Here is a 25,698-nt window from a genome sequence, read left to right as displayed (position 1 = left end):
TGCTGTACCCTGCAGAGTACACCTGCCTCTGCCCAGAGCAGAATCAAGCCCTCAGCTCAGCCTCTCCTCTTACTGCATGTCCTAACGCAGCTACTTGGGCACGAGCACCCGAGCAGCAGCCATTAGGATTTTACTCATACAGCCGTTCTCATGGCCGATTGCAAGACAATTCCGATTGCTCATCTTCTGATGCCTTTGTCACATCTATACTTTTCACAGAAAGGTTGGAAAGTGTCATTCTAACATTGTTCTAGTCCTTTCTGTACGCTTGCCACGTTTACCAAGGGCAGCTGTTCACCAAGCAGCAAAAATGGCTATCTGACTGTTGAGCTGACACTGATCACTCTTCTGGGCTTGTGAATGTAAGAGAGAGCAATTTCTGGATCAATAATCCATTCCTTTCCCCCACATTGCATTCATAAGACATTTTGGCTCCTCTGTGTCCCCTCTCAAGCATTGAAGAGGGCTGTGTTTCCAGATGTCTCACTAGATCCTCCCAGCCACTTCTCTAAAGTTTCACATTGTTGCCCAAATAAGATTGGTCTGTAACTATTTGGAGAATTTTAAATTCTGAGCCTACATAATTTGTGCTAGTTAACTGAACACAGAGATTATGAAAGCAGCTTTCCAGACACTTTCAAAGATATTTTTTCTTATACTAATAGAAAAATAAGGGAAGATTTGAGCTAGCTACATTGATATTTTTCACAGAATAATCTTGAGTAAATTGAAATGTAAATTTTTCTGTAATCATTGCTGCTGGAAGACTTAAATGCTTTGTGCTAGTCTTCAGGAAACCTCTCTTTCAATTTTCTGCCATACCTCTGTTTTGAGTTTCATATGTGGAGTTTCAGGGAGTACTTACCTAATCAGTTGTGTGATCCCATTTCCTTCTCACTCCCTATGATGACTTAGTACTCATCTGATTTCAGCACAAATTATTTCAGCTTGCTAAGTCAACGGCAAGCTAATCCAGAGGAAAGAAAAGTGAATTTTCACATGTTGGCTGAGTGAACTGAATGAGATGAGTGCACGAGGCATAGCTGCACTGCTCAGGAACAGGGCGGTGGGACCTCTGAGCGCTCCTCCATGGATGTGCAATTCCCAGGACCCCTTGGCAGCAGCGGGTTCCCCATTGCCAATACTGTGCATGTCTAAGTTGTAAGGAGCTATTTCCCTACGAAGTATGACTGCACCTCCTGGCACCTAGGCAGAACACTGCCCCTGCCCAGCAAATCTCAGCAGGGATCCTCACCAGCTGAAAAATGTTAATGCAACCACCAGCTAGTATTTCTACAAGTAGTGATTTCTAATTCTGAACATCTCCACTCCCAGTGATATACGCCTTCTCACTTCTTTGTTATTTTATTTTATTTTGGTACAATGTCTTGCATTTTATTATTATTATTATTATTTTTTAAATTAGCTCCAATCTTTCAGCTGAATACATGAGATTATCTTAAGGCCACATAAAGTTGTTTTACACAATATTTATAGACCTCAAAAGTGAGCCATAAGGACTTGTCTCCAAGCTCCTAAAAGAAAATCTACTGAATCAATATAGTTCTCAGAGGAACACAGATCTGTTCCCCCAGTCTTCTCAGATGCACGGTAGCAATTGCCACAATGGGGCTCATATCCTGAATAGGCCTTTGAGTATGAATAGAATACAAATAATTTTCAGTTATTACATGCAGGGAAATTACTCTGCTGTACTAATTTGTATTTTACATGGATTATTTTTATAGGAGGCCAGAAAGGCTTGTTAAATGAACAGCTTAAAATGCAAGTAGAATGTAGATAAGAATCTAATACTTTACACTTAAGAAAGAACAACACAGCATAAACACATCAATTTCATTTTACAATGGTTGCAATGTATTAAACTACAATCATATCTTTTCTTTCCGCATTCCCTTCTTCTCAAACCACCATGAGATGGTTGTGCAAGGCTATAAGGGATTTCAGCAGTGATACTGCTCCTGACTTTTTCCACTTAGCTAATGTGCTACCCTTCGGTGCATGACTATTTCTATGTAAGAAAACACTCAGAAGGGCTGCAGAGTACAGAATTTGGACACTAGACCCAAGCTGTTGTTCCCTTGCAGTAAAGTCTCAGTAACAAAGTATTTTTTTTTCAAAGTCAAAAATTTTCTACAAGTCTATTTCATTTGCTATCAGATTTATTTCTTGCCACTGCATCTATTAAACAGAATCAGTTGCTATCACCTATATCTGATTCTAAATTACAGGCATTATTATGAATTTTATTTTCATGTTATCTGAGCTGTTCACAAAGGTGACTACTTTGTAACACAGACATGGCAGGACACAATGCAGAGGCTACAGAGAGGTTAATGCTAACTTGGGAGAGGCTACTGTGCACGTCCATGACAAATAGAAAAATTAAATGAGTAACTTCACTGATCAGCTAATCTCTTATCCACAAGCATACCCCACTGCTTCCTTCCTGAGAGGTATTGCTAATTACCTGGGTGCAAGATTTACTGGTTCAGACGGTCAGCATAGAGTGCTTTTAGTGATGGCATCTCATAAAACACACTTTCTCAAGGCTCCGTGCCCTAACTCTACTCAGATGCTGATTTACTGAGATTTCAAGGCCACTGTCACCTGTCTGCCTGTCCTTTTCCTTCTAAGCTAGAGCCGGGATACTTATAAACTTGGTAAATCAGACTACTTATTAAGGAGCTGAGTTCATCATGATTAGATTCAGCATTTGTCATAGGTCAAGTGTGCTATGAGCTAACTCCTCACGTGTATCCTACAGGAAAGCATCCCCACACTGAGGTCCGCTAATTAGCCAGCTGCTAATTGTCATCCACTCTCCACCAAAGCAGTTGTAATTCAGTAATATCCCATGTGCACATGCTGTGCAGGTCACGCATACTTCTTGGGCACGAAAGAAACTAGGACATCTAAAACCTAACAAGAGTATAATGGTCAGAAGCTGTGTCACCGATCAGCCAGCAAAGCGTTAAGAGGACTACGGCTTGTAGGGCACTGGGCACTGTGAGAGCACAGAACTCCTGAGGGGAAAGTCCACAAACTCACCCCAGCCTACGCAAGACACTAAGCACTCCCAGCTCCCACTGATTTCAAAAGGAAATCTGCAGGCCCTTTGTTAGCCTTGCTGCTGCGTGATCAACTCTGAACAACTTCCTTTTCACCATCTGGCAACTGAACTCTTAATTCTTTGTTTGTGCTTTCCAGGCTGTCAGATTTAATATGTCCACTCGTTAATGATCCCATCCTCACCTTTAAGTAAGTTTATGGAGGATTTTTCTGTTCTAATCATAGCAAATATCCCAACAAACATCCTTACATTTCTACTTCTTGAAGATGAGATCACATGAAGTAAAATGGACAATTATTTTGGAAAAAATTCATATATCCAACTTACCAAGCCCATAAATTTAAACATTTACAGTAAAATTTAATATTTTTAATGCTCGTTGGACTCTCTCCACTAACACAGATCCATTTTGCTTTGTGAACCAAACCTGGCTTCAGCACACTTGCGCTGTGCCACCCCGTTGGATTCTGTCAAACAGCTCCTGGTGGCAGAACATGGGCTGTTTCATTAACCATCCACCAGCAAATCTAATAACGTGAAAAATTTCAGCAGCTCATTCATTCATGGTTCAGTTAATTTATGATAAATTTCTCCCTGGCAAAATATCACAAGCAGAGATCAAAGAAACTCAAGGGAACCATTTTTCTTCTCATATTCATACATTTGTGAAGTCTGGAGAGAATGAGCAAGAGCAGCTGATAAATTCAGACAGTTTGCACTTCCAACACAGGAAGGAGTTATAAAAGAAACCCCCACCCCAGCTAGGAAAATATGACATGGGGAAAGTTAGTAACTTCGTTGAAAGTATGTTGTTTATTATCAGAAACTTGTTAACCAAAACAAAGCTTTGGCTGACTGGGAGACCAAAACTCTGCTCACAGACCAAGAGCATCACAGCAACGTAAGCATCCCTGAGTTGTTCTGCCCCTGCAGCACACTCTGTCTCTCCCTGGCTTTCAGTTCAGATTGTTCTGCTGACAGCTCCTACTTAGGGCAAAGTACTGGGACATTTTTTAGATCGGGAACTTTTCCATTCCAAGCTTTCAAATAAGACTTGTGGTTCATACATTTATTCATTTTCCCAACTGTTTTGCAATAGATTTAGCAATCTATAATTAAAACATTACCTGAAAAAAATGTGAGTGCTGTCAGGTGTTCTAGAAAATAACTACATAATAATGGTACCATAAGTCATGTTGGAATATAGTCCTGTTGTTAGCCAATTTCTATGCATTCAAAATATGGAAAGCAACTTCATTCATCAGTTTGGTTCATATCATTCTACAACTAATAAGCCACACATAGGTAAATAATAATCCAGATGAAGGTGAACAGTCTGACACATTATCGCCAAAGCCAAAGCACTTCAGACTACTTAAGCGATCTAACAGATCAAACCAAAATTAAAGATCTGGTCAGAGAGAAACTGATATTGAATAATTCTGTCTGGTTTTACAGGTCTAAGGGATATAACTCCTGCTAAGAATTTCACATGCTTTTAATCTTTTAATGAGTTTTTGCATTGTACAGGGCACGCTGTATTAAGTATTCTACAAAACAGTATTGTGCATAGAAGTTTTCACAGGACACCTGCAATAGCCTGCAGAGCTCAGCTATAGCCTTGCCAATTTTGATAGCTGCTTACCCCACTCATGCTAACAAATCTGTGTAGGACACCACTGTGAGATGACTCTTTATAAAATCGCTCTCTTTCTCTCAGTAAAAGAGAAAGCAGTACGAGAGCGCTAGACAAAAGTACCCAATTTGTGAACTACAGCTCAAGTGATAGCAGTTGTTCTTCTAATCAGGACCGAGTTCATCTGTACACAAAGTTGTAACAAAAATTGTATGACAGCAACAATAAGAACCCTAATACAGGTTCACAATGCAAAATCTACTTCAAAATAGGTCCACAGTAAATCTTAAAGGCTCCTTTTTTTCCCTAAATTTCCAGTCCATGTTTGATAACATCAAACATCAATGTTTGTTTCATTTCTAGACCTTATTGCATGCAGATACTTTTGTAAACAGTGTGGTTCACACACCGAGAGGTTCCTGCAGAGGTTTCAGAGGAACTACATGCAGCCATTATAAAACATGAGTTCGGAGAAACTCAGGATACACTTACAATTATCTAAGCCTTTAAATACTGTACTAGTGAAAACATCAACCTCTTGCTTAGCTGAACACACCTAGTAATTCTCAAAGCAAACAGTTCCAATGTGCTGCCAAAGCAGGATTTCCGCTCAGCTATTCTGGCTTAACTAAGGCTTTCATACAAAAACAGTAAAAACAAAACAACTCTGTGTAAAAATATCAAAGGCACAATGAAAACACAAAACAGGATCACATCTGAGAGGCAAGAGAAGAGGAAAGAAAGGGAGAAGCCTATTAAAGCAAAATGTAACTCCTAAGAACATATCCTTTAATATTTTCCCATCATTTCTTTTGAATAGATTTCTTGGAAGTGCAAACATTTTGTGGGATCGGATGCCAAGTCGCCATTCTTAGATTGAGACTTTTGGATGCTTTGTCCTATCTGCTGCCACGAACAAAGACCATTTATACTGGGATTTAATTATACTCAAACTGGGCAGATTCCCCCACTGAACCAATGGGCTGTCTGGTGTTGATGTATTATCTCTTTGTAATTCTTACTTCAGCCCTAAGGAAAAAACTCATCCAAATTCTGTCCATTTTTCCTTTCCATTGCAACACTCAATCATCTTCCATGCACCGCTGACCTCTTTATTTCCCACTGCCTTTCTGCAAACTCCAAGACAGACGTTTGTCTTATTCGGAGTACCAGAATGGTGCCAAGCATAAATATTCACAAGGGTACTTTGTCAGAGTAGCTAGTACCAAAAATTCATAAGTAAACCTAACAATTCACTAACTTCCCTGGCTGTGCAGACAAGGCTGGCTGTGCATATGAATACTGCGCCTGTGCCTGCCCCTGCCCACCAGCCCGGCTCTGCAGAGAGCCGCCTTCCACCTCGCAGGGAGCGGAGCTATTACACAGCACGCTGCTCCGATGTCCCATGGCTCATCGAGTTTCACTCAGCGATGCCTTCCTTTCCTAATAGTCTAAAAATCCTAAGGCTTCTATCTTCTCATTCTTTCGAGTTCCCCGTTATTTTTTCTGAGTTTCGTGCGCTCATGCTGCATGAATCTCATTTCTCCTCATCCTAACAAATGCTGTGATCCAGAAATTATGCTGAATTTCTGACCTAGCAAGTTGGCACCAGACAAGTGACTTCACTGCAGGATCAAAAAAAAAAAAAAAAAAAAAAGTGAGGCCATAAGCAGAAAATGAACTCCCACTTCCAGCACAGCTCTCCTAAAAATACATCTCAGAGAATGTATTATCTCTTGCTAAGCTGTCCATTCCCCCCACCACTCTTCACTCAATTTACTTCTGCCACGACAGTGTCAGTATACATGAAATGTTTGCAAGGAAAATGAATATGAGCAATAGAGGTTTTTTCTTGGTCCCTCAGAAATAAAATTGAAGAAAACAATGTTCTGAATCATGAAGTTATAAGCAAGATACATGCACAGTTTGAAGCCTTCGACCTACATTTCCTCTTTAGCTCCTGTCTACCTCTTCCAGGTTTAGAGCCGATTTGGCTTTTCACTGGAGCTGAACAGAAAAACATTTTCATATCCTAAGAACGTTTCCCAGCCCAAACTGGATGTAAAAGCCAAAACATCAACAGCAACAAAACCACAAATCAAAGCTCCAAGCATTTTGAAGTAAATTAGCCAAAATATGCTGTTGATCAATTCTGATTTCAAGATTATTTAATTACCAAAAATGTACAAGTATTTCCAGGCAATTAATAATTTTGAACAGCAGCAGTAAATACGAACGCAGATAATGCAGATGTCTAGATGGAATGAAAGTTTTCAACTGAGATATTTTAAAGCCTGTTATTTTCCACAGATTGTTCCTGTTTCAGAGAGCTGCCAAAAGCAAAGGTGGTGGCAGAAAGCTCTGTGTCAAGCGTTACACAGTGGCTGGAGTGGATGAAACCAAAGGTTCACCTAGTTCAGGCACCTGCTGCTGTGGCCAAAAGCTGATGCCTGCTGAGCAGGGGAATTTGTCATGTACCCATCGCACTTCCAGCACGTACTCTCAGTCATCAACCTTTTGCAGTTTGAGGATCTTCTGAGTAAATGGTGGTGCTGATCCATTTAGTAATCCTCACTAGGTTTCTCTGACATAGACACATCCAGTTCCCAACTGGCCTTCCCTAACCCCCTAATAGCTGCTTCACACCCAGCAGGTAACTGCACACATTAACTAGAGGACTTGTGGTGAACTGTTTCTTCCTTTATTGCTATCAAAATAACCCTTCCAACTTGTACTAGAAGAGACTTAAATAACTGATCCCCCCTCTATTTTTTCCGTACAGGTTATGATTGTCTAGACCTCCATACCGGATCACTCTCTTAGTTGTCTCATTTCCTGTCCTAACCTACGTAGCTTTGCATTTGTCTTTATTCATTTGCTCCCCCCTCTATCTGATAACACTGTGTGAAGAAATATATATTTTATACAGGCACTTTGTGACCATTTCTTCTTTTTGCTTTTAATATCAAGGAAAAGGAAATGCAAACCCTAAATCAGGCATCTGAATATTTTGGCCGAAACCCCGGCCAAAACTTTAGTCATGCATATATTTGCAAACAAGCACTTCCATGAAGGAAGAAAAAACAGTACTGGAAAGAAAGTCTGCAGATAACAAAAGGTCAAAATAAACAAAGCTTAAGACTGGAACACATTGCAAGTGTTTTTTTTATTTTTTTGAGATTTACCTACTTTTAAATATTACTTGCAACTATGCAAGTTTTGGTTAGGTAACAGATGGAGGTTTATTTTTGTTGTTGTTAGCATTTATGTATACTAACAATTTTAGTTCTATATTATGGGTTAATCCAAACCATTCCTGGAAAGACCAGTGATTCTAATGATTTCCCAGTATTTTGGTTCATAAAATTCAGATTAGGTCAGATGAAACCCTTGGGGTACTAATTTCAATTTAGCAATCATGCATTGTGCAAGCAGCACTTAAACGTTCATATTTAGAAGCATTTTACTTTAGATGAGGAAACAAGGAGGACAGCATATTTGTTACCCCATAAATAATGCATGCCGCTTAATAGTTGTGTGGTTGGTGCATCCTTCTGCTTCCTTTTCAGGAGAGGAGAGCAAGGGAGATTGTGTGCATTGTTCTGCACAGGGCATCAGCCCAGAACCCAGGAGCTGACTTATAAACCCAGAGACACTGGCGACACTGTGCGCTGGTTTCCCTGCTCTTTGCAACCACTGCCTCACAAGCTTATTGATTATTGTACTCAAGATCACATTTTTACTGGTGAACAAACTAATATTTGTACATTACTTCACAATAAAAAGGAGGAGAGGGAAAAGTAATTGACCTTACTTAACGGGACAAGAAAAATAATATCAAGCATTTTACAATCAGCATTCTTTCAGTAAGTTTTCACCTGATATACAAAGGCAAAAGGAGAGTTTGGGGGTGGGTCTTATCCCCTTATTCGCCTTGTTCTCCAATCATCACTCTGATACTCGATTCTAAATAAGAGATGTGGAAAATAAGTTTTGAAGTTTCACATAGTAAAGAGAGGTATTACAGGGAAGAAAAAATTAGAAAAGTAAGAGAAGAGCCAAAAAGAAGTGATTCTTTTGAGTGTTTTAGAGCAACTGAGTGTTCAAAACCAATGAGAGAAACAATTCAGCAAGAATGGGAATAAAAATGTATGCTCCAATACATGTAAATAATAAACAATCAATTTAGAAGAAAGCAGGAAAAATCTGCTAATTTTTGTCTCTTGAAAGACAAGTTATACTTCACTTTACTCCTTCCTTTATTGAAACCATCAATAAATCTATTATGTGATTCACAACTGACTGATACAAGAGACACAACTGAATAGCTGAGGCAAACAGCAGCAAGAGGAAATCAAACTATGATAACTATTTCATGTGTTTCATCATATTTTCAAATTCTTCTTAGCAAAACTTCTGCTTTGAAGTTCTCATTTTTTCCCTCCAGATCCCCAAATACTGCCATTTAAGGCACTCTACAGAAGACTGTTTGTATCTATCTCTACCATCTGCTCAAATGCTTGCAAGAGTGGCAATTTTAAATAAACAGCAGCAGCAGGTACATAAGTATAGAATTTAAAAGGAATGACATGGGTCTTAGCAATTATTTTTGATAAGCAATTTCTGAGTTACTTGCACTCCTTTATGTCTAAGGCCACCAAGCAAACAAATCGTACTAAACAATGGTCTGCACTGAATATTCTGAACATATTTTACAGTTCTTGTATACGCCATAAATTCAGTGCTGGGTATTTTTTCCAAATTACTTTTCCTTTGGAAAGCGTTCTGACTTTAAAGAAGAGAGAAAGACAGACTGAGACCTATTATTCTAGGTCTTAACTCCTTATTAACATGTTAATAGCACTTTTTAAATCACAGTTCCATTACTACTGAACCAAACATTACATTTTCTGCTTTCTCCAATACCCTGCATGCCAGAAATTAAGTTAGAAAGGCAGTAACTAGAAAATAATAGGGATATGGGACTCTGCTGACAGTTCTGCCCGTCCTGCATCAATATATGGCTGTAAATCAGTAATATAAAAGCAAACAAATGCTCTCTTAATGTTTCCAGTCCTATCCTATCATGTTTTTGGTTCAACACATTTTTGAAAGGCAGAAGTCCAGTCCTGATGCAGAATATCTATGATTATTGCGTGTTGTACCTTTCTATTTGAGTCAGCTATTGTACAGGAAACCTTGTTCAAAAAGATGCAAAATGCTTAGGTAAATACACACCTGAAGAAACCTACCATTTCTTTACGGTTTACATAATGTTGCTTAAATTTTGTACTACTTTCATGCTTGTTCTAAGAGCCTGTCGTTTTCTTGTGGTGTTTTGTGTCAGCTTTACCAAATGGATTTGCTTAGAAACCGCAGTCTGGGGATTAGGACAGGTGCTTCTAAAGAAACTAAGGGGGGTTAGTGAAAAGGTTTTCTGATAGCCAACTGCTATGTGACAACTATGGTTCTGGCAAGAATACCTGTAAGGGAAACATTTATTAAATTGAGGGACCTGAACGCTTCCTTGTCATTAGCTTCTCTTCTAAGTATTAAAAATAAATAAATATCTGGCTATTGGAATTGAGGCAGTGGTACAGTCCACTTGCCGTGGCCCAAAGAAAAATCACCAACATGCCAATGCCTTCACTCAATTTCTCCACAGAAATGCCTAATTCTGGGAATTGCAGTAGTTGTGTCACTTGTTTCTCAAATGTGTTGGAAAGTGGTCACATTGGAATATCATAATACATACATGTAAGCACTCTTTTGGAAACATTTTAACGTATGGAAAAGTGGCAAGCCACCTATAAGATGACTGTAGATTTCCTAAGGCTCAGACAAATCCCCTGACAAACATAAGGAGTGACTGCAGCAAGAGTCAGAAGGCAATTCAGAAAAATGTATCATGTCTAGGTAGTGGGGTGTGTATGTATGCTTGCGCGTATGATTTTCAAGTATCCTTAACATACCAACAGCCCAAAGTTCAGCTTCCGTTCAGGTTTACTTAATTATTTTTGCAATTACCTATGGATTAGGTGAGTGCCATTGAGAAGTTCTCTTCAGTCCTCTTCAGTTAGCTCTTATTAAGAAACACTTCCTGCAGAATTCCATGACAGGAAGAAGGATGCCGAACCTCATTTTTCTCAGAAAAAAAATCACTTTCCTTAATTGGGAATGATAATTTAAATCAAAGGTTTTAATGCTGTACTGTGAGATTAATTTAAAACCTATGATTTAGCAACCATTAAAATTTTGCTCCTAACATTAAATAGTTCCACAGTATTTTGTCATTCTCATTCCCAAGACATCTTCAGGCAGATTTTGTAACATGAAACAGGTATTTTAGTGTGGCACTTTTATACCCATTCAAACATGATGCAGAAACTAATACTTAGATTCTGGATCTCTTTCTCCCAAAAAAGCATACAATATTTCATGGTTTCAAATCATTGCCAGTGTACAGACCTTTGCATACTTTCCAGTAAAGTAAGCAAAAGTAGAACCAAAAATTCTGCAGTTAAGAAAAACACGTAACTTCTCATCTGCTGAAGTGATTCAATCCAAGTCAGAAATTGTTTCTTCACATTTAGTAGCTTTCTTATTATTCTTCACATGGTCCTTTCTTCTTAGTTTGGAGTTATTAGAAGCAGGACTGCAATCACCTAAGGCAATAAACTCTAATAATGGGAATAAGGTAGCGGGAAACAATAAATGAATTTATACCTTGCACATGCCAATGTACATAGCATTCAGATGGCTACTAGAGCTACCACTACCAGGAACATAGGTCTTTTTTTTTTTTTTTCTTTTCTTTTCTTTTCTCTCTCTCTTTCTTTTTTTTTTTTTTCTTTTATAATCCCAGATGATAAAAATGTTTTTGTTCAACTGGGAATCAGTCCTTTGGTTTTCTTTCAGCAAACAAACAAACAAACAACGTAATTATCCCAGCTCAAATCTAATAGCATTTTGGTTCCTCTCCCAAAACTAACCTCAACATGTTATACAAGAAACCTTGCTACCTTCAAATTAAGTGGTATTTACAAAGACAGTCTTCAGTTGCAGTCTTACCAGATCTCATAGACACAAAGGAAAGGTAAAAGGCTGAATCTCCTCTGGGGCATCAAGAAGTCATAACAACTTTTCTTGCTTGTGATTACCATGCTGCTCTGCACAAAGCTAATTTATCATAGCACATGGATCACTGTGCCCATGCTGGGATGACTTTCCTGAAGGATTCATGTTGGACTAAGATCTTCAGAGAACCAGGGAAGTCAGCCAGCAAGTCACTCAATCTAGGTAAGAGCTACTTTTCCAAAAGGAAACTTCTTGGAGTTGGAGATGACCTTGGCACTCTCAGCTGCAACTAGTTCAGGCAAATTTTCAGCAGTTTTATTTTACATTTTGCAAACTGACCTATGAAACTTTGCAGCTCCCTTTGATCATGTCACTGAGTCACTGGCATGACATTTTTAGCTGAAGTGTTATAGGAGCCAACCTCTTTAGACAATATTTCTTTCTCCAAGTCATTACATGGATTAATAGGTTGAAGCAGTTCTTTGTCTATTACCACAATAGATCCTATTGGAAATTTTCACTTTTGACAGCCATGAAGTTTAAACTGCATTTTTAATTCCCTCTCTCAGACTTACTTTGCGTTTGGCAAGCCAAAAGCTAATCCATTAAAGCAACAAAAACATTTTCACAGTGGATGTATAAAGAAAGCAGCTTTTTATGATTGCTTTCTGTAGTATGTACAAACAATAGAGAGTGGCAAAATGTCTTAGCATTGTAACAAGCACTGAGAAAAGGTGAAAATAAGGCATAAACCAAAGAAAAGATGTGTACAAAGGAACAGACAAATTACGTATTTTTTGTGTTTTTCTTTTTGTACTAAAAAATGGAGCACAGTGCTTATTTTTGTGTAGACTACTCACCAAGCCCTGAAGTCATTAGAGGTTAAGAATACCAACATCATTAAACCTCTTTCCAATTTTCTGTTCTTTAGCTAGATCTTCACCTTCTCCTGATATTACTCTCATCAGAAGCAGTCCTCTCCCAGCAAAAAATCCAATAGAAATGCTCCTAAGTAGACTTTTTAACTGAGAAATTATCACTCTTAGCCTAAATAGCTATCACAGAAGTGCCATTAAAGAAAAACATTAAACGCTGAAGCTAAGAATTTTCATGCCCAAACCTTCACTAACTTTGAAGATTTTTCAATTCCAGCTCTTGTCGATGGCTGAAGAGATTTCTAACTTGGCTGAAGGGATTCTCTAATATTTCCTAGCTATGAAACATAACATCGTCTGGCATTACTTTGAATGTACAATAATTAGCGTAAGAAGGAAAACAGTGCACATCCAGTTCAGTTCAGTTTGGGGGCTTTATTGCCAGGATAATCATTCACTGAACCAAATTAAATATGCTGCTTGGATCATGTTTTTTACTGTACCAAAATAAAAACTTGAATCAAGTTTCTAACAAGATTGACATTTGGCAAAAATAGCCCAATCTAAAACCAGAATGCTTTCACGTTAGGGTTCTTTGTGCTGTATAAGAAGCCACTACTGCAAAAACATAATCATGGGAGTATCCCATCACCAAACGTGCTTGCAGAATAAAGGCTTACATGCTTTTAGAAGAATAGTTTATTATGTTCTTGAATAGTTTGTTATTGTTCAAATAGATGGACTCGGATGCACACCTGGACCACCTCAAGAATCAAAAGCAAACACTTTTTAACCTAATGTACAGTTTAGAGCCATCTGGAGTAGGTAGCTATTACATGTAGCTAGAGTCTTACTAGTTTACTTTATTTTATAAACTATCTCATTAGTAACTACTCCAGGTTTTAGATTCCATCCTATTCTGACTGTTATTATGAATTTCATTTCAGAGGCACTGGGATCCCAGACTGAGTACACCAGAACAAAGAAAGATCAGCAAAGCTTAGAAACCAAATTTCAACTCTATACAGATAAAACTGAAGAAGGATGTCAGATTTTGTTCAATCAGTTGGAGACTCTTGACAAATGCAGTTTCAATGCCTCTCTTCCTCTGGTGATGATAGTCCATGGCTGGTCGGTATGAACTCACATTTTTTTTTTTTTAAATTCGAACTACACCTGATTTGATATACTTTCCTCTTCATTATGCTAGTGCCAAAAGCAACTTTGGAAGAAAGACTGGGATCTGAAATATGGTGGATTTCCCTAGTAGCAATCATGGCTAGAAATACTACAAAGTGGATATTCCCCACTGAGATTCTGAAGGAACACTCAACAAGCAATTTTTCATATGGGAGTCCCATGTCAGGAATTAGATTCATCCCTGGTTTAAAGCCAGAGTTTGAACAAGCAGCTGAATTAATGTGCTGTGCCTCTGGAGGACTGAAATCTAGTTTCATTTCTCTGATATGTTTACTGCCAGATAAGCTTTGTGTGCGCTTACTGAAAGAAGCGCACACAATCTCCCCACATCTTTCTCATAGGTACAGCTTTAAAGAGAACATCTCTATAAGCTTTTTCTGCTGAAATTGAAGCCCTGAATGTCAATGAATTACCACTGAACTACTTCAAATGGTTAAAAAAAATCCACCAAAAACCTTCTTCAAATGAACAGAATTGCTATGCTACAGTGAATTTTGATCTGATTTCAGCTGGAGAAGAAATAAAAGAAAAGAAAGGATAGGAAGTCATGTCCTTTGAACAGATCTTTGATTCTCATAGAACCAATGTCATCACTTAAGATGGCAAAATACAACTGGGTCACTGCAAATGCACAGTCAAAGAAACCTCGAACAACACACTTGATGTGCATAACTCTCAGTGCGTGTAACAGCAGAGATGGAATATTGCCCAGATTCATTTAGCCAAGCCTCCCAAACAAGAATTTGTTTAAAGCCTATACCCTTCTCAAAGAACTATGGAGCTGAGGCTGCTGCCATTGACACTCGACATTCACATTAACTTAATCTACAGAAGTATTAGGCTCTTAGAGAAAGAAGTATGTTTGGAAACCCAAAGCCAACACATCCAAATTCTGTTAAAAGACCAGAAGAGATTAGTATGTTCCATTGATTGAGGAAATATGCACAACCAGCTCAGCTTAAATCTGAGATTTATTAAATAGTAATTCTGGTCCTTCAAATTGGAAGCAATAAAGAAAGTTTGATCCAGTCCTTGAAAAAAGAGGATTTCATAACAGAACAAATATAGAAGGCAAACACTCACTGGTCTGCAACACTTCAGCTTTCCTCATTCTCCCCTTCAGCTTAAATTTACAGGGACAGCTGCTCCTTACTGAAATCAGAAAGTAGCTGGGCATTTCTGTCTTTCTTTTTAATCACTAATACCAATTATCTCAGGATCTGTAAGAATATTTAAGGACATAATTTCATTGATAAGAGCTCACATCAATCTACCTAAAATATTATACAGTTCATATAAATTCTTGATTTTTCTCCACCCAAAATCAAGGATTCTCAGCAATGAAGCATGTTGAAGCCCCTAAAATCTATTTATCAGAACTAACTCACCTTGTTTATTTTATGTTTTATGTTTCCTTGAGCTTTTCACACAGAATATTTGTTAGACACTGCTTTTTCTTAAGACTTTTTTTTTTTTTTTAAAAAAAAAAAAAACAAAAAAAAAAAACAAACAGGTGGATGGGATATTAGAAGACTGGATTTGGAAAATGGCAGCAGCTCTGAAGTCTCAGGATAAACAAATTAACGTGATCATTGCAGATTGGCTTACATTTGCTCACCAGCACTATCCCATTGCTGTACAGAACACCCGCCACATAGGGCAGGAGATAGCAGACTTCCTGGAATGGCTGGAGGTAAGGGCACCCAGGTCAAAATGTGTTTCTTTAGAAAAGACCTATTTACCTGCTCTTATGCTTCTACCGCCTTTCTGAAATACTCTGCTGGCTAATGCTGTTCATTGCAATCACTTACGTTTCTGCAATACGCTGTACATTTTTCTTCCATCAATTTTCATATGACTAAAAAATTTTTATCATTCTAGAGAAAAAAAGCAAGTAGTCTTTTTTATTAGAATACTTCGATGTGTCTTTACAGTTGAGATCATTTCATGCTACTTCAGTTTTTCAATTAGCATGTGTGCAGAGAGCTGGCATTCTTTGCATTATAAAGCTACTCAATATTTCAAGTTCAGAACCTGGTTAGTAGAAGAAAGTCAGAGCAAGTTCCACACTTCGCAAATAGGCACGCTGGCGTTTGCAAGTAGCTAGTTCAGCACAAGGTTATGTGACCTATGCCTAATGCAGAATTCGAGCATGACATCATGTTAGATTTTTGCCTTAGTTTCCCATAGATTATTCTAAAATAATAGCTTGGTGATCGAGTGTAAAGGTGGACATTTTAGGAGCACAGATATACATAGCAAAGCAGATGGCACAGAGGCAGTAATGAGCACAGAGCCATGCTAATCTAGTGACTACTCATCAAAACTCCCACTAGGTAGGAAGCAGAGGCCATGTCTTACAGCAGTTTTAGCTATACCTGCAGCTGCCAGACTAGAAATGTTATAAAAGAGTCTGCAAGGGATCACTGGTCTCCAGCACAATTTTTGAAAGCACAGAGAGCAAAACACTAGAAAGAGACTTGCACATATGAAGCATGTACCCTACGCAACTTGTATTTCACCTATCCATTCAAGCTACCTGACTTGGAATGAGGTTATATTTCTGTACCTTACAATGAAATTTTTAATACATTAATTTAAATGTGGTGAGGTCTAGGGTAGATGGGAAATACGCTGCAAAGATGAAAGGTTTGCAGCAAATTCCACTGAAGGACTAAGCTGCTTTCAATGGAAAAGACAGGGATAGGAGTTACCAGACAATATAGCCAGTTAGGGACAGCAGGCACAAAGGAAAAGGCAGAAGAGACAGAGTCACCATTCTTCCTTGTGACAAGACAGCTTAGCTCTTGCTCAAATGTAGCCTAAGTTGCTAGAGACCTAAAATCATATTTTGAAGCTGTTTAATTATTGAATGAATCAAAAGGTGGACTTTGTTCAGTTCCCAGGATACACAACATTGTCAACAATAAAGATAGTCTGTGATTTCTCCAGTGTCAGCAAAAAATAAAAATAAAATAAAATTGAGGCTTGAATAAGTGACTGTTTGCTAGAGCATTGGAGGTATCTTCTCTTGTACCATGATATCTTCCAGGATTTAAATATGCCATAACTTTTTACACCACTCAACTGAGAGTGTTCAAGTAGTAAAGCTTAATTCCATTGAGAAGCACCCCTTCAAGTGTTTAAAAGTTAAAAAAAACCCTCCTGCAACTATCTTTCCACTGTGCTTCAACCTGATTTGAAATATCCTCAGTGGATGTAACAAAAGCTGCAGCACTGTGCAACATTTTAATTAAGTATAAAAATAAAGTAAATCTTAGCACTCCTAGTGTAAGAGTAAACAGGGCATGATCAATAACAGTCTCAATAACAGCCATCTCAATAACAGCTGCCAAGAAAGTCATTATGGATATTCTGTTCTCTAAGAAGGTTGTCAGCTTTCACCTCATCTTCACAACAGATAGGCATTGAGACTGAAAAAGCTCTCCACTGGGACAGGCAGTATCCACACTGAAATTAAAACAGAGGTTTGCCTTTCCTGCAAGAAAAATATTACACATTTTTCTTTACAAGCCAGAACAAATTTGAGCTTCACTGCTCAGGTGGACAGCTTAAGAACTAGATAGTATTGATTAGGTAGAAAGAAGGGCCTGAGGCCAATGCTTCTTAGGTTTGTTTCACAACAGATACCCAGTTTTGTAAAAATCAGTCCAAGAAATATCATCACCGTATCACTTAGCATGTCAGAACAATGTTGTGATACTTTGGCTTCTAATTTGGCATATATTAATATCTCAGGCAAAAGAAGCGATACACTTCTATAAAAGTGTTTTACACTGAAATTAAAGGCCATATAGATTATATCCACATTACAGTCATAGGAAAGTAAATGCTGCATACAAAAGGCAATGCACATTTGCATCATTTGCAACCAACAGCAACAAAAACCCTACTATTTCTGTTTATGGCTTTCCTGAGCATACCACATAAGCAGCAATGCCCAGATGCATTTTCCTGATGCATAAGAAGGAGGCAAAGAATAACACACAGCCAGCAAAGAAATTTAGTGCATGATACAAACACCTCATTTCACCTCCAGCATCAACATACGTACAAATTTCTTGGGTTATAATTCATGGTATACCTGGCTTGTAGTAACTATTTTACTAGTTTACTTTTTACATTTTCTCCATCTAAATCAAGCTGCTGTTATCTTCCAGGAATCCATTCAATTTTCCAGAAGCAATGTTCATCTAATTGGGTACAGCCTAGGAGCTCATGTTTCAGGGTTTGCCGGCAGTTATATCAGTGGTACAACCAAGATTGGAAGAATTACAGGTAAAAAACAAAACAAAACAAAAAACTACTTACTTTAATAAGCTTAACAGTCAACTGATTTCTTTGCATACATTACACAGATATTTGGCATATTATAGTTTATATTAGAACTAAGAACTCTTCAATCCTATTTTTGTAAATCACACTGACGGTGTTACTTTTGCTGGAAATTTACCTATAGCTGCTGGCTAAAAGCTTGCATTTAATTTATGAAGTCTTTTTAGGCTCATGGCCCTAGCTAAATTAATGTATGTAGACACCTTTTCTAACAGCATCCTCTCCAAAGTTAAAATATTCACATGGATAGGCAACTTAATCCACTTGCATAATATTTTAAAACCCAAGGAAACCATGCATGGAAAGCCATTTACAACTAACTGCATGCACTGTAAATACGTACCACCTTGTGTGTGTTGCGAGAAAGCATTTAACGAGGATTGATTTTAATAAACAGAAGAATGTAAATAACTTCACTGTTCCCTTAAAGATAGATGCATTTGTTCATGATCTAATACTGGAAGAGATTAGAAATGCAGCATTTTAATTTGTACACAAGAAAATAAAAGAAAAAAGCAATGGGGGGATAAACCAAAACAACAACAGAAAACCCACCATCAACAAAAACAAAATAAAAAGTTAGATCCAAGGTTTGGGTCAGACCAATAACCCCAAACTATCCGGAGAACAAGATCCTGAGCATCTTCCTGAAACAAAATCTCTTTCGTGTTAATTGGCCTTAAGAACTTATATTATCTGACACTGTGTCCCTGCACGACCAAAACATAATCCACACATTATCTAAAGTCCAAATGCAAGTCCCTCTTGGGGTTTGCCATTACAATGAAAGATTTAGAAATTAGGTAACATTCACTTCAAGCTTCCACCCAACCTTGGCTACTCTCAGTAGTCCTGCCTCCAGCTCAAGCTGCCTTCCCCAGCCCTACCTTCCTTGGATAGCTTCAAGTCCCAGTTGTGACCTGATTCACCATTCCATAGTCCCTTGCTCAGTCAGTTCTTGTGATGGTGCCTGCACGCCAAGAAGCTTATTTTACGTGATACGTCATGATATTACACCTGTGTACGCACTGAAGAACTTGAGCTCAGCAGCACTGATTGTTCAGACCATATTAGTACGTAAAGCTTTAATAATGGCTAAACAAAACCATTAATTTATTATTACAAATTTATGCATTTTTCATCAAAAATTATTCCAAATTGTAACAAGCTGAAAAAAAAAATCACACTGATTAAAGCTATTAAAAGGAAAAGGCATGACTTTGGGGTGGCATCTCTACTTGTATCCTCTGCTATTAGTCTTGTCCTGTTACATCAATGCAAATACATTACTCCATAATACCAGTTGAAGAATCTCAAATTTAGTTGCTTCTCCTCAAAACTAAAAAGCAGCTTTAAACTATGCAGGAAGTCTTTTTCCATAAATCAGTTCCCAAAAAGGGCCCTATACAGAAGCATCCAGTAGACTAAAATCAACATCTCTAACTGGAATATTATTTTCCTGAACACTGTAATAATTTGAAATCTTTTAACACTGAGAAACTATTATAAACAGCATCTACCAGACAGAGCTCTTGAGTCAACAAGTGAAGTTTTATAAAATTACAAGTCTCAAATGTGGGCTAAAAGTCACCCTTGTTGTGGGACTGCTGTCTTCAAAAGAGCCTCTGAAATGCATGACCTCTAGAGTATCAAAGAACAAAATTAAGTAAACATCCCTCAAAAGACAAAGCAGTAGCAAGCATGGTTTGTCTATAACAAACATATCTATCTCTGAGCCTGTGTCCTTGTGCATGCAGCAGTTACTGTTTATTACAGCGCCTGTGTTTATTTTACCTTTTGGTGTAACCATGTACACCACACAGTACAAGTGTTCCTACCATTGTTTTTGTCAGTGAAAGACCTTGTAAACTACCAGCACTGTATGTTTTTAAATATTTATCAGAGTCTTTTCTCAAAACAGTATAGGAAAAACCCATCTGTACTACATCACAATTGGATTATTTGCATTTATTGTAGGCCTTGACCCTGCTGGCCCCTTGTTTGAAGGAATGTCACCAACAGACCGTTTATCTCCAGATGATGCAAACTTCGTAGATGCAATTCATACATTCACTAAACAGCACATGGGTCTCAGCGTCGGCATCAAACAGCCTGTGGCCCATTTTGACTTTTATCCCAACGGAGGCACCTTTCAGCCTGGCTGTCACATCATGCATGTCTACAACCACATTGCACAATATGGAATCACTGGTAAGAACAAATTGGGCCATGAGGGAAGCAGCGCTGTAGCTGGACTAACGGCATGTTGGGGAAACTGCATAGACCTGTGGTCTTAAAACAGTATCTAATGGGAGAATTGTCTTGCCTTATATGCAAGGAAGTTTCTTTTCTAGAATTTGGTGATTTTTACATGTATTGGGTTCAAATTGTTCTTACTGACTGGTAAGAAACGTGGCTGCCTAGGACTTCTGAAAATCAGGCAGTGAGCACCCTGGTGTCAAGCACTTTTGAATAATTTTCAAAAGGTATTTGTTGTGGTGGTAGAGGAAATGAGAAAACTTATTCTAATTAAGCCAGATTCATCTAGTGTGCAATTAATTATTTCAAATCAAGACACAGGGCTGTACTACTCACCTTTATTCACCTTTTCCCACATCACTGTCCTTCAACTGCACAGCGGGTGATGCTTTTTCTGGGACTCAACTAACAGCGTTCCAGGTTTATAGGGTTTTTATTTATAGAAGATGAGTTCCAATGTACCTGAACATAAATGTACAGAGAAACTGATGCAACATACTGAAAAAAGGTAAAGGTACTGATGCACTGTGACAAACAGAACTTTTCACTGAACAACAAACAAACAAACATGAACAACAACAAAAAAAGAAGAGTACAAGGAGCATAACACACTGCAAAAATTTCTCAACTATCACACTATATAAAAGTAGACCATCTTAGAAAATAATTCACAGTAAATGTGAAAGTCTAGAAACCTTATCAGTGAAGACGTGTATAAAAAATCCACAGTGACATATCCCAATTGCACAGAATAACTTTCATAATTTGATTTTTTTTCCATTTTTCATTTGATTTTTATATTTTTTTTCAATTAAAAATGAACATTAAATTCTAATAATAAATTCTTTAACAGCGTGACCAGCAGGGCTAGGGAGGTGATCGTCCCCCTGTACTCAGCTCTGGTGAGGCCGCACCTCGAGTACTGTGTTCAGTTTTGGGCCCCTCGCTACAAGAAGGACATCGAGGTGCTTGAGCGGGTGCAGAGAAGGGCGACGAAGCTGGTGAGGGGCCTGGAGAACAAGTCCTACGAGGAGCAGCTGAGGGAGCTGGGCTTGTTCAGCCTGGAGAAGAGGAGGCTCAGGGGTGACCTTATCGCTCTTTTTAGGTACCTCAAGGGAGGCTGTAGCGAGGTGGGGGTTGGCCTGTTCTCCCACGTGCCTGGTGACAGGACGAGGGGGAATGGGTTTAAGTTGAGCCAGGGGAGTTTTAGGTTAGATGTTAGGAAGAACTTCTTTACTGAAAGGGTTGTGAGGCATTGGAACAGGCTGCCCAGGGAAGTGGTGGAGTCACCATCCCTGGAAGTCTTCAAAAGACGTTTAGATGTAGAGCTTAGGGATATGGTTTAGTGGAGGGCTGTTAGCGTTAGGTTGGAGGTTGGACTCGATGACCTTGAGGTCTCTTCCAACCTAGGAAATTCTGTGATTCTGTGATTCTGTGATCTTTTAAAAGTAAAATTTCCTTTTAGAAAAAGAGGAAAACATGTATTTTTCTTAAAAGCATATCTATGTACTTAATACATATAATGTATTTAATACATTTTTTGCTTTTTCCCCAGTAGTAGCAGCTAGCAAAATTCAACATTAGTCTGTCAATCTGATGAGGCCAAAGTGACTTTACCATGTAAGCATCCAAAAGTTAGTATTCAATCATTCAGAATGAGACTGCTGCCTTTAATACTGTATGGTGAAAGACTGCATGTAGTCTCATACTGTATTTCATTATTAACTGAACAGCCATGACAATGAAATCAAGGCTCATATTTAGAGTCTTGTACAGGCAGACTAAAATTTAAGCAGCAAATTATTCAATTTTATTAACCTGTTGGTTCAGCCGAGCTATCTTTGGATGATCCCAGAAGTATGGTTGTTACATGTATGACTTCTGAGACAAATTCATGAGGTTTTAGTAAGCATGAAGGATGTGAGAAGAACAGTAAGATATACGAACAGTTAGCTGCTCTGTAGTTGGAATGCTAAAAAGGGCATGCAAAATTACTGGTCATGTTTTTTTCAGGCATCACTCAAACCGTGAAATGTGCCCATGAGAGGTCAGTTCATTTGTTCATCGACTCTCTGCTTCACAACGACAAGCAAAGCACAGCATACTGGTGCAACGACATCAACACTTTTGACAAAGGAATGTGCCTCAGCTGTAGGAAGAACCGGTGCAACACATTGGGCTACAACATCAGGGAGGAACGGCTCCCAAAAAGCAGACGGCTCTTTTTGAAAACAAGAGCACGTATGCCTTTCAAAGGTTCGTGGGAATGCCTGTTGCAGTCTCCAGACTGATAACAAAATGGGATAATGAGCCTAGGCTTTGTGATTCTGTTTACTCATTTATTAAAGCTTATAAAATCTATGGTAATAATCAATTTGCTGAGACAATTAAGAATCCCAGTAGGATTTCCTGATGCCCTTTCATCAAGATCTTGACTCTTAATATTTTTACAGGAAAAAGCTTGCTGTGGCTCTGGGGCCTCAGAGCTGCTTTGGGGCCTCAGGGCTGCTTAGGGCCCTGATCTACAGGATTTTCCTATAACTGGCTTGTGTGAATTGCTTACAGCATATGGAGCTATACAGCCAAATCAAAGAAGCACAATTGCTCTGAGAAGCCTGTAAAACCTTCTCTTCCAACTTTGCCCAAATTTTGTCTGTAGATGGTCTACAAGGCTACACACAAATTATTACTTTTCAGACAATGGACAGAGAGCAGAATAGATGGACTTTAACAGGGCAGAACTGTGGCACTAAAAGTGACCGGTACTCCAGGCTTTATCTCTATTATTTCGTCAAGAGCACCATAACTATCTAGGCTCAAAGAGAGAATCCATACTGCCTGCACAATCAGATAGAGGGATGCAGTCTGACAGGGAAATGACGCCCATCTGCCCATCTCCTCACAAAATGGCCTGGGCCTGGCTGCAGGCCAGTTAACCCTCGGTTGTCAGGGAGCCCACAAAGCCACTCCTGCTGTTGAGCAGACCTCCACAGGCCACCAGGAGGTTTTACATACGTTTTAAAGCAGGACCGTGTGTGACCAACAGCAGGATGTCTTTCTTCCAAGTTATTTTTGGTGCAGGGCCTTTCAGCGCGTCATGCTTCCCCTCACCACCTCCTCCCATGGCAGTCATGAGGCTGAGGCAGGCAGCACGAAATGGCCGCCTGGCCCCTGGCTCAGGGCACCGCTCACAGCCACAGGCCACCAGGCATGGAGGAGACGCTGCCTGGGCCCCTCAGGCTGGTGCCATCCCACAGCCCGTCTTCCTCAGGTTCCCCCAACCCAGAACCACCAAACGGGTTCCCCTCAGTGCCTCACACCAAGGCCTGCCCCTTCAGCAGGGCACAGCCAGAAAGGGGGCCCAGAGGGATCCTAAGGAGAAGTGTAAAATGATCCTGCTTCTATTACACAGCTCGTTTCCCCACAGTGCCTGGTGCTCAACTGCAATACCGCAGATTAAAATTATTAAAATTAATGTACTATTAAAATAATTTTGGAAGTCTTCCACATACAGCTGTGAACTACATGGTGATGACCACAGAGACATCTGCTCAGCCCTGACTGAAACTCAGAGCAGCTGAACCTGCTGGATCTCCTTACACTTTTTTTTTTTTTTTTTTAAATGCCACAGGAAGCTGCTTGTGGTAGATTTACATATTTTTAAAGGCCGTGCCTAGTTTTCAGTGTTATTTTGCTGCAGCACAGTTAAGTCACCATCAGAACTGGGAAAGTGCATTGCTCTGATGAACCTGAATCCACCACCACGCACCTGGACACAGAAATACCATCTCTGCAATTTTTTTTTTCTCTGGCTATGGAGATAGGTATTTTACCACAAGCTGCAACTATATCTTGTTGGCATTGTTTTCCATTTCAAACATGTTTCACTTTTATGCTTGGAAATGGTTTTCCTATAAAAAAAAAAATTTGTTGGCATGTACCCAAATACCAATACCCCCAGACAATAGTTTCCTTTCATAAAAGTTCCAAAACAAGGCAGCAACTGCGGGAGGATGTGTATAAAGTGATCTTTGTAATACTCTTAAAAAAATGTTTGAAGATCATGAGAAAGACTCAAACAGAAGAAATTTGAGAAACTCAGCATTAAATCTCACAATGCTTTATATTTCTTCATGAAATGTGACATTCGATTTTTCAAGTTAATGGATTATATTCTGAAGCATTCGTTAATCCAGCTCAAACAAACAAAAAAGCGGTTGTTACAAAGAAGTTAACATTCATAATAAGGCCATCATTGGGACCCTGAGTCAACCAGAGCTTTTATACAAATACACTCACCTTTTTCCTTAGAGCAAGCATCATAATAACCACAGCAAAAGGCTAAGCTTTTATAAGGCATTAAGAACATATGTTACAGCAATCAACTTTCACATGAATAGAAAACTCAGAGCAAGGCAAGATAGTAATAAGTGATCCATAAACAAGTGTCTGCCCACTTCGTCCTCATCAGGTTTGCTTTTGTGGTTGCCAGCAAAGAACCATCCATTTTGCTTTCTGCACAGTGGCACCTTCTCAAAAGAAAATACATTGTTCACTAACATGCAGTAACTATGAAACAATACAAAAACATAATTTTTCTAGAGAATACCTTCCATTGTGAGAATTCAGAGCTCTACAAAAATCTATCTGTAAACTATACATGAAAAGATTATTCCCTTAGTAGGACAGCTGTGCCACTCAGAGCAGTAGCATCATCAGTGAAACATGGAGTGGGTGAGAAGAAATGAGGACAGAGCACCTTTCTTCTCAAAAACAACTGTGTTACAATGTTTAACAGAACAGTGTGTAGCTTCCGTGTGTAGTTGGACTACAGTGCAAGGATAAACACATCACCTCTTAATTCTAACCAAGTGCTCTCTGGTCTTTGTTTTATTTAAAAGTTACTTAGGGTTTCCTTCATTAACAAGTAAATCTACCACTTTCGTCAAGAAGGCAATTGGCAGAGAGCAAAGCAACATTTCACTCTGCAGAAATGCTTTAGAGCTGACTATCACCAATACAATTGAATGCCTGGCTTTACTTTTATACAAATAGTATATCCTGATAAGTGGTGTGTAAAATAAAAGCATTGGTTGTTAATACTTTTATTTAAAAAATAGTAGATTTGATGTTGGTGTCAAAACTAAATAAAAGAGCCATCATGCTTGGATATCTTCAAGATGAACACACCAAAGTGCCAT

General features: G+C 38.8%; 1 protein-coding gene across 1 annotated transcript in view; it reads left to right on the top strand.

Annotated features, from left to right (window-relative positions):
* LIPC (lipase C, hepatic type) overlaps nucleotides 1–25,698 on the top strand; it is a 55,649-nt gene that overhangs the window by 20,825 nt on the left and 9,126 nt on the right. Inside the window, exons 2-6 of the mRNA XM_084532893.1 lie at nucleotides 13,630–13,817; nucleotides 15,396–15,575; nucleotides 18,064–18,181; nucleotides 20,216–20,449; nucleotides 22,511–22,753. Coding sequence (XP_084389019.1) covers nucleotides 13,630–13,817; nucleotides 15,396–15,575; nucleotides 18,064–18,181; nucleotides 20,216–20,449; nucleotides 22,511–22,753 — 963 coding nt within the window. The remainder of the gene's footprint in view (nucleotides 1–13,629; nucleotides 13,818–15,395; nucleotides 15,576–18,063; nucleotides 18,182–20,215; nucleotides 20,450–22,510; nucleotides 22,754–25,698) is intronic.

This window comes from Aythya ferina, assembly GCF_964211825.1.
Source record: "Aythya ferina genome assembly, chromosome: 11".
NCBI lineage: Eukaryota > Metazoa > Chordata > Aves > Anseriformes > Anatidae > Aythya > Aythya ferina.
Note: the sequence above shows the minus strand (reverse complement) of the source record. Positions and strands in the feature narration are given on the sequence as shown.